Genomic DNA, 14,958 nt, shown 5'->3' with positions numbered 1-14,958 from the left:
CACCATGTCTTCATGCTTCCACGCGAAGACATCCAAGCTCCTTTTCAAGAAGTTTACCATCTCCTCTTTCGCTTTAGGGGGGAGTGCCTTCCCTATTCGAAGACCTGACTAGGGTCCCCTGGGTTGACGGAGAAAGTCTCTAGTTCTTCCATTGGAGTTGCATTTGGTTCAGAGTCAATTATCCGGGGATCTAACTCGTCAAGGGGGTGTCCTTGTTCAGGAGCCTCTTCCATGTTGACGTCTTCCTCCTGTTCGGAGGCATGCCCGTGTTCAGGGGCGTCGACCATTTCCACGTCCATACTGGCTTCATTGGCAACTTCAGTTATGATTACATTAACAATTCAGGGCTCCGACTTTCTCAGAGAGTTCAAATAACATGCCCTGGAGCCCATCTGGTCACCTCGGACCGTAGCAATCCCATTTTCAGTTGGGAATTTCATACACAAGTAGTGGATGGAAGTGACGGCCTAAAGATCTTTCAAAGCAGGTCTGCCTAATACTCCATGATAAGCCGATATGTGGTCTACTACTAAGAATTCCATAAAGTGTTGGGCCACTAGGGGTGCTGAACCCAACTCGACGGGCAAAGTGATCCACCCTCGTGGGACAATGCTGTCTCCAGTAAATTCGAATAGTGGGTCGGTCATAGGGATCAACCCATGTTCAATTTGCATCTTGTCGAAGGTGGAGTCGAACAGTATGTTCACCGAACTTCCATTGTCGACGAGCATGCATTTTAGTCCGTTTCTGGGCACTACGACTCTTACAACCAATGCATCACAATGGAGGTGATGAACTCTATTTGCACCTTCCTGGGAGAAGGTGATTGGGGTCATCTTATCGGCCGCGTGTAACTCGTTGACAATGTAGGTAATCATTGGCGGGTCCTTTGCTTTCCTTGTGTAATTCCTTTGGGCATTCCTGGTGTTGCCACCGATGTGAGGTCCCCTAATGATTGTGTCAATCTCCCTGATGACTTCGCTCCCAGATAATGGGGCCTGATTTCTCTGTCTAGACTGCCCTCAGTCTCTTGATTCTCTCCTCCAGGGTGATTGCTCTCTATGCCCTCTCTCTCCCCTGTTGGGGGAGGTGGATCTGCGAGGATATTCACTTCTGTTGGAAGGATGTGGGTTGCCTCGATCTGGACATCAATTAGCGTCTTGGCATTCACTAGTGTCATGCCTATAGAGTTAATGAAAAGTGCAGAATCTTGCCCCTTCCAAGGGCCTGTTTAATCGTTTCTTTTTCTTCTTCTTCTTATTATCAGCTCTTCCACATGGTCCTGCTTCACCAGGAGCATTCTCGTATGCCAATACCGGCACTGCATTCAACGTGGTGAAAGCCAGTGCTTGTCCAGAGGTGGGAGCTATTGTGTGAACTGCTTGAGTTCATTGTTGGGTGACAAGGTGGGCTACAGGTCCTCGACCTACCTGCCTCTGAGGCAAAGGGAGTCCTTGCGCGGTACGATTTCGATGATCAATCATTTCCTCATTGACAATTTCTACTCTCATCATTTCCACCAGTTCGTCATGGGTGGTAGGGTTCTTGCTGCGCACGTCCCTCCAGAACAAAGTGTTCATATTGAGGCCGCCTTTCAGAGTTGAAAGGGCTTCTCTGTCTGTAACCTGTTCGCAGTATGTGATTTCGTCTATAAACTTGGCGAGATAGCTCTTCAGTGTCTTTCTAGGGGCCTGCCTCATGTCTTGCGGGCGTTGCACTGGGGCCTCTTCTTCCCTACGTGAAAGGTATTGGTTTAAGAATGCCTTCTTCAAGTCTGGCCAACTCCTAATGCTCAGAGGCAAAAGTCTGCTATACCACACTTTAGCAGCTCCGCCCAGGGTTAAGTGGAAGGCTCTGCATTTCAAAGCAGGTGAGGCTCCCCTGAGGCTCATCTGTGTCATGTATTTGGTGAGGTGCTTCTTCGGGTCCCCCTTTCCTTCGTACTTGGAGATCTTAGGGGGCATGAAATTTACTAGCATCGGTAAGCTTCAGATCTCCCTTGAAAAATGGAGGTTATCATCATCATCATCGATCTCATAAGATCGACAGGGCCCATCTGACCCTTCATCATCTTGAATATCCTGGGGAGGTAGATGTGCTTCTCCTTAGCTTTCCCAATCGACTAGGTTCCTTCTGTCCCTCCTATTTCTAGGAGGAGGCGACTGTTCTTGTTCCTGGTCTTCCCGAACTGGTCTTCATACTGAGTGGGCCCTATTACTAGGGTTCTGCCCTATTCGATCGAAGACGCTTACTGACCTTAGTTCCCCGTATTCTTGAGAAAAATCCGCTGGCTAGCTTCCCTGCACATAGGATGTGGCTTCCACGCCCATTTCTCTTTTGAAGGGATGTTCTGTGTGCTGACTCATATGGCCTCGGGAGCGAGATACAGGGGCTTCCTACACCGGATAAGATCCTTGGGGCATTTGATAGCCCTGATGACCTTGGGCTTGCATGAGAAATTCATGTATCGCCATATTCTGAGCTGCGATGTCCCTCATGCCCGTCGTTATTTGAGTCATCCCTTCAGTGAGCATGGCTATTCTTGCGTCTCGGAGACACCGGTGATGGGGTCTCTGGTGAATGACATTGTCATGTAGCACCTCTTCTTCAGAGGCCTCTCTTATGAGATTGTCGTTTTCATGGCTGGAACTCATTCTATCTCCTTTTTCAAGTGTGATGAGGCTTTGAGGTATAACTCGACTTTGTTCTTTTTCAAGAACGTGCCCTTTTCAGGGTAAGTCGCTAGTTTTCCGGTATTTTCTCTGGTGGAGAATGTAGAACTTTGAGCGGGAAGATTTTCCACAGACGGCGCCAATCTGTTGACCTCGAAAATTGGACCCTCAACGTGGCCAACCGATATCCACTCCACGTATTCCTCCCTGCTCACAATCAACGTACGGTCAGATGCACATGGTCGGAACCAGCAGGGGTGGTGGCGGTCGTATACACTCCGACGATCAAATTAGGCTCAGGCGATCGAAACAATATCAAGGTTGTACAAAATAGTGGGGAGGAGACTATATGTTTACTTGCTATGGAGTGCTAAGTCGAAAGAGTTTAATTACCTTTGCCTCTTGCCAAGCCTTGGGTATTTATAGGTGAGGAGAGCCATTGGATGTGAGACACGTGTATACATCTGAACGGTATGAGGCGTCTGTTCATAGGCATCAATCAGCCGCGTCTGTAGAGTGGGTGGGAAGTTACTTCTCCTGAGTTGAGTTGACATAAAGTTGATAGGTCACATCAACTAGTCTCATGGAGACGTCAAATCACTTTAAACCTTGGGAGCATAAAAGACCTTGACAAAGATCTCATTCTGAAATCGACGGCGGACCTTCAGGCCAAGGTCCACGGGGATCGTTTCGCCTCGAATTCAGGGGGATGGGGTGCTTCAGCCAATCTTGCAGAATTACCACTTAGGGGGACCACTTCATATGAACGTTCCACACATCGATTGACGTGGTGGTGGACTTTCTGAAGTGGAATCACTTCATATGAGTGTTCCACACATCGGCTGAAGTGGGTTCAGTTCGGGGCGTAACAATAAATTTATGGGTGCTTTTGGTGTTTAAGGATAGATAGCGCATGAGAAGCTGATGCAAGTAATATCAGTTGGATTTTAAATCAATAATAAATAAATGAGCCTCCACAATTTCTTGCTATAGATCGACGGAAGTTGATAAAAGAGTCCACGGAATACGTTAGAATGGAAATAGTATCAGATCCCAGTGGTTTTTTTCGATGAGGAAGATGAGGTTTATGCAAGTGATGATGATGCCAATATTGAGTCTACAATGGAGTTGGAGAGGCTAGAGAGGAGAAGAAGAAATGTTGGGCGGTAAAAGTCGTGGCTAAATCGATTGTGTTGGCGATTTCAATTTCAAAAGTGCATTGAAAAGGGACATGAATTGCAGATTAGATTTGCTATATCACTTTATCATATCAAGAACTAAAAAAAAAAAAAAAAAGGCTGAACCCTAACCTTGAGGGCCTCCACCGTCCCGCCTCTAGAGCTTTATCATATCAAGAACTATATATACATTGAAGCAGACAAAGAGATCCATGTGAGGACGTATGTAATCGCAAATGCATGCCTATATTGTTAGAAGCTAATATGATGTTCCCACGTTAGCTTTCCAAGACAATTGAAAAGCAATGGTTGTACAAGTGACTTTTGTGTATAATATGACTATGGTGGTGGTGGAGTGGTTGAATTTGTATAAAATGATATATTTTAATATTTGGATTAGTGTTTTGTCATTTTTTTTAATTTTTTTTTTTTTTGGTATTTGTCACTTTTTTAATTTTTTTGTCACTTTTTTTATTTTTTGTTACTCTTTTGGAATTTCTATAACTCTCTATTTTTTTTATTTTTTTTTTAGTTTCTATAACATTTTTAAGTGACAAACATAGGTTCTAATTCATGCTTTGTCACTTTTTGGAATTTTTGTTACTTTTAGACAGTGTATAATAGCTATTGGAATTCCGTGGAAAATGGAATTTCAATTCCATCTTCCACTTTTCGATTGTTTGATAGCATTTATTTTCCCTATAATTCATTTTCTCACTTTGTTGCCACCTCAGTGAAATTCCAGCTTTTTGATGAATTTAATCCATTTTCTTGGTTATTGTAGCGATTTTTTTTTTAACAATGTAAACAAATTCTAAGAATTATTGTAAAAAAAAATTCTCTTTAATTGACAATTTTCATATAAAACAAAGACAAACGAACAGCAAAATATAGGTGATTTTCTTGATTTTTTTTTTTTTTTTTGCAATAGAAACAAATTCTATTCCCGATACCAATAATTTTTTTCCATTTAATTGACAATTTCATGTAAAACAAAACCAAACGAACACCAAAAAAATACTTTTATTTCAACATTTTTCACATAAAGAATTATACCAATCTAACACAATAAATTGATAATTCCCAAAAAAAACAATTTCTAAACAATTCAATTTCTTGGAATTCGTTTTCTTTCTACCAAAATTCCATCTTTACAATCAAACGGACTCTTAGGGTGTTTGTCACCATTTTGAAAAGTGTTTGTCACCTTTTAATTTTAATTTTCTGTCTCATTTTTGAAAATTTTATCACTTTTTTATTTTTTATTTTTAAAAAATTTCTATCAATTTTTCGAATGATAAAAATAAGTTTTGATTGGTGTTTTGTCACTTTTTTGTGTCTGTTACTTTTTTGAATTTTTTCCCTTTTTTTTTAGTGTCACTTTTTTCCTTTTTTTAATATATTTTTTGTTTCTTTTTTTTTTTTTTTTGGTTTTCGTTTTTAGTGACAAATATAGGTTTTGATTGGTAAACGTTTTATCATTTTTTTATTTTTATTTTTTCCATTTGTCACTTTTTTTAGTGTTTATCACTTTTTTATTTTCTATCATTTTTTTATTCTGTGTAACTTCTTTAATTTGTGTCACTTTTTTTGAATTCATTACTTTTTTTAAAAAAAAAAAATTCTCTCACTTTCTTTAATTTCTCACCTTTTTTGGAATTTTATTTTTAGTATTTATTACTTTTTTTCAATCACTTGATTTCTATTACTTTTTTTTTAATAACAAACATCACTTTTTAATAAAAGTAACTTGTATGTTATTTTTTAATAAAAGAAAGTGGCACTTAATCAAAAAGTGACACAATATCACTTTTCAATATTATATAATATTTTTATTTCAAAAAAAAATTTCATATGATTTTTCAAATCACTCCTAATTTTGAGATTTTTTTAAATTTTACTTTTATTTAGTTTGCTGCCTGTGAAGTGATTGGGCTTTGGCTTGGGTCAGCCCAAATATAGTCCCTGGGTTCCTGTGCAATTCAAAGACCATCTATATGATATATTACAAAGCTTTAGTCTTTTCTTTTGATAAAATATTTTTTTATTATATTTTACTCTCCATCTCTCTTTTCGAAAATTCCCCGACTTGGTAATGGTAGGCCTCGCCCCAGTATCACTCCTAAAATTAGAGGAAAATTATTGGAATATATAAGAAGTTTTAGTTTGTAAATTTAAATATATTTTTTATTATACATAAGATGCTCTTTATAAATAAAAAATTTCTTAGGATACGGTCACTTTTCTATTTTGTTGAGGAACTACATATGGTGTGGATTTTGGTGAAGTTTAAAAAATTACTTAAATTTAGAGACATAAATCTGAATTAAACTAATATTTGTTAGTTAAAATTAAAAGTAAAAAATGTTTCTTATGTAGAAGGTAATGTTACCTTATTATTGAATTGGGGTTTGGTGCTGTCCCAACCCAAACTTTATTGATTTTAACCTTAACCGATGTTACATGGGAAAATACATATATATTAACAAGAGATGTTCTAAACTTTATATAAGCACATTCACACAATTTATTAAAGATACACTTAACTTTCAATTGCCAAATCTCGAGGAAGTAATGTCTTAAACATTATCTCTTTATATCTCATATTAGCTATCGAATTCCATCTCTCCAAACAGCGGCGAATCAAGGATCCAAGTCCAACTAGGGCGGTTGACCGTTGACCGACGATTGTAACAGTCCAATTATTTTGCTTGAAAAAATCGTTCCATAATTTGCAAAATATCATCCTAAACGTAAATTCTCAAATCAATAATAATTCCTAATATCCAATTTCCTCATCAAATCATAAATTACTTATCATAAATCATAAATCACAATTCGCAAATACAATTTCGTAAACATAAATTTCCAAATCAATAATCGTAACTCATTATGATAAAATGTAAATTACTTATCATAATTAATAAATCACAATTCGCAAACATAAAATCCCAAAAGAATAAATCATAACATAATTAATATTAAATATTTAAATTATTCAATGCTCAACAATCAACATCAACAACTCCAAGAACCAAGATAGAACAAAATCAAAATAGCCAAACAAAATAGAACACCACCACAACAAAGAGATTTAAAAAACAAATCCAGTAAAATATCTCACTTCACAGGAATGCATTAATTACTACCGTACTTCAAACTATGAATTCCAATCATAAATCGCTTACTCCTAAAACAGATTCAAAGTTCAATGCCCTCAAAAATCACTTGAATATACATATTGTTCTATATACGTACATAAATATGCATATACAAAGAGATTACCTAGATTGAAGAAGCAGCGACGATAAAATGGCAGATAAATTGATCAGCAGATTTGTAAAAATTCTAAAAAATGGAAATCAACGAGGGTGTGTATCCAAAACCAAAATAATAATAATAATAATAATAATAATAATAATAATAATAATAATAATAAAAAGGGAAAGAAAGAGTCACAAGTCTAAATGTCTAATGGAGTTCACTGTTCTAGTCGGCGGTTGAGGTTTGGGCATTGGGCACTCGACAGTCGGCACTTCGACGTTCACTGTAGCCAGTGGGCAGCGGCAAATGCTTTGATGGAGTCTGTTGTTTATTCGATCTACCTCCTGGAGTCTGGAGCTAGGTCGTGTCGTGTGGTGTGAATTTGGAGAAAAAAAGAAATGAGGTTGAAGAAAAGGGTTTGACAATTTGGGGGAAATTCAAATTCTTGCTTGCTAGTTGCTGCCTGAGTGCTCGTCTGCTGGACGATTGAAATGGCCAAATGAAATGGGTAACGGGTTCAGGTTGTATACGTATTATATGTTGGATGAATTAATTTGGGCTAAATAATAATAGGCCCAAAATTCAATATTTATTGAAGTCCAAACCAAAAAAAAAAAAAAAAAAAAGGGGCCTTCATCTTCCTTCTTTTTCTCCAGTGACTGGCAACCGCTGCACTGACCAGGCGATTCTACAAGACTACAACTGCTAGCTATTGCGATCTTCCATTTTCGTACCCGGCGGCTCTGCAGATTTCGGCGGAGCCAGCACGCGCGGCCGCGGCCCCTCGCCGAGTGCTGGCTCCGTGCCTGTCTCCAAATGTAAGTAGAAGAAATTTCCATTCTGTTTATTTATACAGAAGAGTTTTGCTACAGTTACCCGAATTTTGACACTCCAGATTACCTGCTACTCACATTGGGGTCAGGAGCCCACACCAATAAATGTGTGGAGTCCGACCCTCTCACTCACATCAGGTAACCTGGAGTGTCAAACTCCGGGTACAAATAACAAAACTCTATAGAAAATTGCTGAATGTATAGAACCGCTTCTCATAGGAGTTCTACAGATGTGAGCTATGAAGTGGGATCCAACTCATTAAAAAAGTACCCCAAAAATCTCACCTCACTCATATTTGTGTGTATTATGGCAGAAGTCTGTAGGATTAGTTTCTGTACGTGAAGTTCCGTTCTTATTTATATGCATTTTAGACATTAATCCAGCAAAGGGAATTTTGTGCTCTACAGTTTTCGTTCTAAGTTTATCATTTGTTAATTTGAACCCCAAACCCCCTTCTTCAAATGGAAAGCACATATTTTTCCATTCTGTTTACAAAATAAAAATTAATTAAAAGTAAGCTTATATTCAGCCAAACATGCTTCTGGTCAACGGTGCATGTATTGATGATCAGGTCAACCTGCCTTCTCTTTCTCGTGTCGTTTTCCTAATCTCCACTTTGTCTCCATCAGACAATATTGTACAAGACCGCTTCCAATTTCCTTTTACGTATCACAGCCACTGTTCTTTCTCTGTGTTATCCTTTCTGTCAAATACTCTAAATTCATCTTCCCAAAAAAATACCCTTAAATGAGAAGCATGCTTGACTGCTTGAGAAGCAACGTAGAAGTATTAGATCAGAATAGAAACATCAATTCAATTCATCTTGTTATTTTTATAATTAAGTGACAACAACATGCTACCAATTTAAGAGTATCAATTTTCGAAATCAGACTACTTTGATCTTTAGATTGAACGAATTCCCCATTTGAACTTTTAAACTCCAATATCATATTAAGTCTTGAATTGGTAATAATTTAAAATGGTTAATCTTGCCCTTGCTTGAGAGTGGCAGTATAAACTTATATATATTGGTTATTCTTTTCATATGTAAGCAAAACGTGTGGTGAGAATAGAGGTCCCACCTTTTTATTCAAGCACAAGAGAATATGTCGAGGATGCTTTTGTTTAAGTGAATATCGAAACGAAGTTATGGACTTTCCTTATTTGGTGTACAATAACAAATTTATGAAATCTCCTTCAAGCAGCAAGTCAAAATGTTACGAAAAGTCAGAGAGATACTATACTAAACATATGATGACAAGGAATATCGTGACTATGATGTGCAACTTTTTTAGCTCTTGCATTATACTTAATGGGAAGAATTGATTTATTATATGTAACTTTACTTGGAGGTCAAGTCGAACGCCCTCCTAAATTTTTATTATATTTAGCGAGTCAGATTATTTGTATGTTCAGTAAATTCAATTCGACCTAACCATCTATAAATATCATATATCCTTTTTCTTAGTTATGTTAGTGATGTCTAATCTAATATGTTCCTTATATTAATGCTAATAGAGCCATTCTTTCTATCAAGTTTTTTGACAAATATATTCAATAGATAATTTCAACTATTAATTTAGAAGAATTTAATTAGAGTTATTTCATTAAAACGCTTTAAATTTTCAAAGTGATTCTCACGATAAATGAATTCTACATTTATCAATTATAGATAGAGCAGTTTGGTAGAGATTTTAATCTAATTAAAATCAATTTTTTGATCGTTATTTCATTATTTCAATCGTTATTTTTGAATTTTTATTCTCACAGGTAGAACCCACTTTACTTCTAACAGTAAAAAAAATAATTAACAAAATCCCCATCAAATAAGCACATATATTAAAAAGAAAAAAAGAAGTTTGACTAAATAAACATATCTTCAATAAAGAATTTTAGAAGAAGGCCAGGTCATACTTAATTTTCTTTTTCCCTTTCTGCCCCTGTTTAGTCAAAGAGAATGCTTGGCTGCAACTTGCTAATGCAAACAATTTAATTAAAAAATAAAATGGGGAAATGTTTCATTAATTAGCATTAAATGACGTAGATATGGACCCACCCGGGACCTAAGTATGCCTGTCACCTAAATGTAAGTCTTTAGGTAACAAATTAATTACGAAACGACCAAAAGTGAAATTTGTCTTTGGCTAATTAACCACGACAATGACTTCAACTACTTTTACTCATGTTTTCGAAGGATAAAGTTGACAAAATAATATCTAGACATTAAAGTTTTCTTTATTTTCTATTTCAAAATTTGAAATTGAAAAAAAAAGAGAGAGAGAGAGAGAGGATAAAATACCATTTCATTTTTTTACGTACAAGTCTCGTAAAATATGGTTGAATTTTTTCAATTATTTTCCTTAATTGGAACATAATAGTGTTTTTTTTTTCAATTATTTTTTAGAAAATAACATAGTTTTTGAATAAAATAAATAATCTTATGATTTTCTCCCAATCCTTCTATCTCTACCAGCTACTGTACATCGTCGACTGTCATAGGCACTATAAGCATTGTAATGCTGCGGCATTGGAGCACCATTAACTTTCATGGTGCTCCCACGAGCTAAAAACTCTAGTTTCGTTATTATTTTCAACCATTCCACATCTTCTTACGATGTGACTCGAGTAGTTATCAATTTTTTTGTTAAATGTAGCATCTTCGACACATTTTATCGTATAAATGAAACTCTTTTTTTTTTGAAATAGAATCTTCCATTATTAAAATAAAAATAAAAATAGTAAACTTCGGCACATTTTAGAATACTAGTCAAAGTTGAAGGTGCATTGCACGTTATTCTAAAATACTTTATAAGTGATGTAAAAGTAATGTTTGGTACCAATTTGGTGAAGGATTTGATGAGTTTCGGATGAATTAAAGAAAATAAAATTTAGCATAGAAATTTAAGAGAAAAAAATTATACTCAAATTGTACTCTCAAAACTTAATTTCTATGATTGAAATTTTTTTTAATGATGAAACACTGTAAATGAGTAATCTTTTTATATTACATTTGATATATAAAAACTAATTATTAATACATAAATTTAAACACTCATTAAAATTTCTAGATTCATGAATATGAATAAATTCATCAAGTGAAAATTCATTGAATTTAGATTAATGTGAATATTAATTAATTGAGAATTAATAACACAAATTTCATAAACGACAATAATTTTGTAGTATTTATTACATATCGAAAAACGAAAAGTAAGATATTAATGAAATAATTGAATTGTAGGGGTTTAAAATTATCCAAAAAATATTCTCCCGTGATGTGATACTTTAATATATTATAGATTAATGAAACTCCATTTAGAAATTAGTAAATCGATTATGCGTAACAAAACCTGTCTGCCACAAAATGATGTTTGCATATGTCGCAAATAGAAAAGTTCGAGGAATATGTGAATTTCACAACTGTAACTCATTTCCTTTGAATAGCTTTGAGTAGGCTTCAATGACATGTTATCCACGCCTTTCAAAATATAAATGAATAAGTAGAAGTTCAATTAACAGAATAAGAGAAGAAAAAGGGATCGATCATAAAATGGTTGACCGTACGATGGATGACCTCAGAATCAAATGATTATCTATGGTGAGCGAACTGTTCTACCGCTTGTTTGGTACGAATTTTGTTAATTAATTTTTTGACCGTTAGAGATAAAGTGAGTCCAACATGTAAAAGAAGAATTCAAAAATGACGGGTAGAATAGTGAAATAACGATCAAAAAATTGATTTTAATTGAATTTTAAACCTTAACAAACATGCTCTTAGAATTGATAGGGATTAAAATAATCTAATAATCAAGTGTAATTAGTATTCGAATTAAATTAATTGGAGGTGTCTATCCTTCTTTATTCAACTGTATAAAATTAATACTTGAGTTCACCAATTTATGAATTAAGAAAGAATTAGTTAATGAATTACATAAATTTACTTCCAAGTGAATAAAAACTGGGAATTTCACTTATAAGTTTAAAGAAAAAACTTATGACTAAAGGAAAAAAGGAAACTGAATTGAAGCAACAAATTCAAATAAATGTATAATTTCCAAGAAAAAGAAAATAAGAAAACACAATACAGACAAAAAAGAGATGAAAGGAGAAGGAAACAAAGGGGAAAATGACTAAAATGGTAACTGTATAGTTTCAAGGTAAAGCACTGGGCTGCAAGAGCATTACAGAAAGCTGAAAAAGGAAAAATGGACTACCCCTCTGCCCTCTGCCTTTGGTACGTTCTTGTGTAAATTCAAATTTCCAACAAATTAATACACTGGTTTTGCAGGCAGCTCTCCATTCAAACCCGGCTTTATTGAGAAAATTTCATAACACAAGATTTGTCAAATATCTCTATAATTTGATTAGTTCGTTGGATACCGAGTCACCGGACAATATATTTGTATATGAATCATTAAAAACAACTAAGTCGATCGAAATTTGTTCAAATCTCACATATCTAATTTTTCGAAACTAAATTTAGGGCCCGTTTGGTAATGATTTTGAGAATTGATTTTTTGACATTAGGAGAAAAGTGGGGGCCACACGTGAGTAAATAAGTCAAAAATGACTGCTGCAATAGTGAAATAACGATCAAAAAATTAATTTTTTATGGTGAAAAAACACTAACAAATGGGGCCTTGGCCTCTTAGAGCTTGTTTGGGAGTGATTCTGAGAATTAATTTTTTGATCGTTAGGAGAAAAGTGGAGTCTACCTGTGCGAGAAGAAATCAAATATGACGGTTGAAATAGTGAAATAACGATCCAAAAATCAATTTTTTGAGCCAAAAAATTACTCCCAAACAGGCTATTAATTTGTGATGGTACACAAAATTTTGAAGTCCATGAGACAATTTAGTGATGAATTAAGACAGTTTTGATTAACAGGGACTTTTTATACACGAATAATAAAAAGTCAGGACTAATTTGCTATTAGGGAAATAGAGTATAGAACAGCGGTGAAATTATCCACAAATTTTTCTTTGTAAATTTGAAATCCCTTGTAGTTAGATATATATAACAGACTAATTCTTATTTGATAAACTTCCCTTGTATTTGGACATATCCCTAAATCAAAATGTTTTATCAGGATTGAATCGAAGTCGAACCGATACTTAAAATATCAAAATATATACTACGTGAAATTTATAACAATATATGATTATTTCCATGTCACAAATTTAAAGTAATTACAAATTAATAATTTTTTATTTGGTTCGATTCCTAATTTTTCCAATTAAATTGATTGACATGATCCGATTCAATTTTAATAACATTAATACTTCCATTTGCCACCCACCTTTTATAAGTTAATTAAAACTAATTTGTTTTTACGGGCCATTATTTATTACCGACATGTGAGAATAGTCACTAATATTTACTCTTGTCACTTAGCAGAATAGAGAGAGAATGATGGGTTGGTGGGGAAGTTACTGGATTTGCCAGCAAGCCCCCCATACGTGTCCAGCCATCTGGTTGGAGTTTTAGGGTTTTGAGGAGATTTTTTGTTTGTTTGGCAATTCTAATTTCTGTTTATTTCAGAAGTCAATTTCAAGATTATGAAAAAAAGAAAAGATACTATTTAAGCACCAATTGAAACATAGTAATGTCAGCCGTCTAATTTTTTAGACCTCTTAAATGTACTTATCTAAAAAGTTTGATCACTTTAGTAAAAATTTAGTTGATAGCAGTGTAGATAATAGTATTACTCAGTTAAATAAAATAAGTGAGGAGAGAAGTTTATTAGAATTTGGAAAACGGGGTTAGGAAATCAAATTGGTAACAGTCCAGGATTAATTGCATTGTTTTGGGTTAGCAAACATGGGAAGTAGTTGTAGCAGTACACAATATATACACAGATGGCATGAGCAGAGCGAGCAGTAGAAGCCCTGAGGCCACTCCCCGCCTCTCCTCCACCATTCTCCTCCCCTCCTTGGTAATAGTATAAGTTTTGCAGGCGCCGCTCTTCCCCTAATATCCTGGCCATAGACTTTTGTACTCTATCTCTACAAATATATAGAGATCCTATCAGAAATTCAAATCAACAAAATATAAACATGGTGGGGTCTCTCTCTCTCTCTAAACCCAATCTTTTAATTTTCAGCCCTAAATTGATGAATTTTTGTTGCAGTTGGATAATTCATCAGAGCTTCCCCGGTGGCTTTTGGTCCTCTTGACGGACAAGTTCTTCAACGCCTGCTTAATTCATGAGGATGTTAAGAAGAATGAAAAGAATGTCTTCTGCTTGGACTGCTGTGAAGGCCTTTGCCCTCACTGTCTCCCTCGTCATCGCTCTCACCGCCTTTTACAGGTTTCCTTTCATAATTCTCTTAATAATCCCATTTTTTCTTTTCAAATTCACTGAAGTTTTTAAAATCCTGTCTTAAGATCATTTTACAATGTGCAGGTACAAATTTATGTTCTCTTGAAAATACAAAATTTCCATTAACTCTCCAATACTGAAATCTGATGAATTCTGGGTTGATTTGCAGATAAGAAGATACGTTTATCATGATGTTATAAGGCTAGGGGATGCTGAGAAATTGATGGATTGTGCTCATGTCCAAGTAAGTAGTATAATATAATGATATAGAAAGATTTGAAGCATTATTATTGTTCTTGTAATGCGTTTTCTTCAACTTTTTCTGCAGTCTTACACTACAAACAGCGCAAAAGTAGTATTTTTAAATCAAAGACCACAGACAAGGCCATCAAGAGTGTCTGGCAACCTCTGTATCACCTGTGACAGAGCCCTGCAAGACTCTTACCTATTCTGCTCTCTGTGTTGCAAGGTCCATACGTTTCTGTCTCTCTCTCTCTCTCTCACACACACACACTAGAAAATTTCTTGGATTTTCACTGACCAACAAATTCTGATGGTAACCCATTTCATATTTTTAGTTGTTTTTGTAATTTTATTTTTTTTTTAATTTCTGCAGCTTCAACATGTACTGAGAACTGGGGGCAAGCTCTCGAAGTATATTCGCAATTATGAGCTTATTGCGTGGCCA

General features: G+C 35.2%; 1 protein-coding gene across 1 annotated transcript; it reads left to right on the top strand.

The window, feature by feature from the left end:
* Positions 1–13,708: 13,708 nt before the first annotated feature.
* On the top strand, positions 13,709–14,952 carry LOC111383833 (the record flags this gene model as incomplete). Its single annotated transcript, XM_023007994.1, has 5 exons — positions 13,709–14,007; positions 14,079–14,258; positions 14,440–14,514; positions 14,599–14,739; positions 14,887–14,952. Coding segments are annotated over exons 1-5 (465 nt in total), but the record flags the coding sequence as incomplete, so codon positions are not given.
* Between the last annotated feature and the right edge of the window lie 6 nt (positions 14,953–14,958).

The sequence above is a fragment of the Olea europaea genome, unplaced genomic scaffold (assembly GCF_002742605.1).
Source record: "Olea europaea var. sylvestris unplaced genomic scaffold, O_europaea_v1 scaffold2771, whole genome shotgun sequence".
Taxonomy (NCBI): domain Eukaryota; kingdom Viridiplantae; phylum Streptophyta; class Magnoliopsida; order Lamiales; family Oleaceae; genus Olea; species Olea europaea.
Note: the sequence above shows the minus strand (reverse complement) of the source record. Positions and strands in the feature narration are given on the sequence as shown.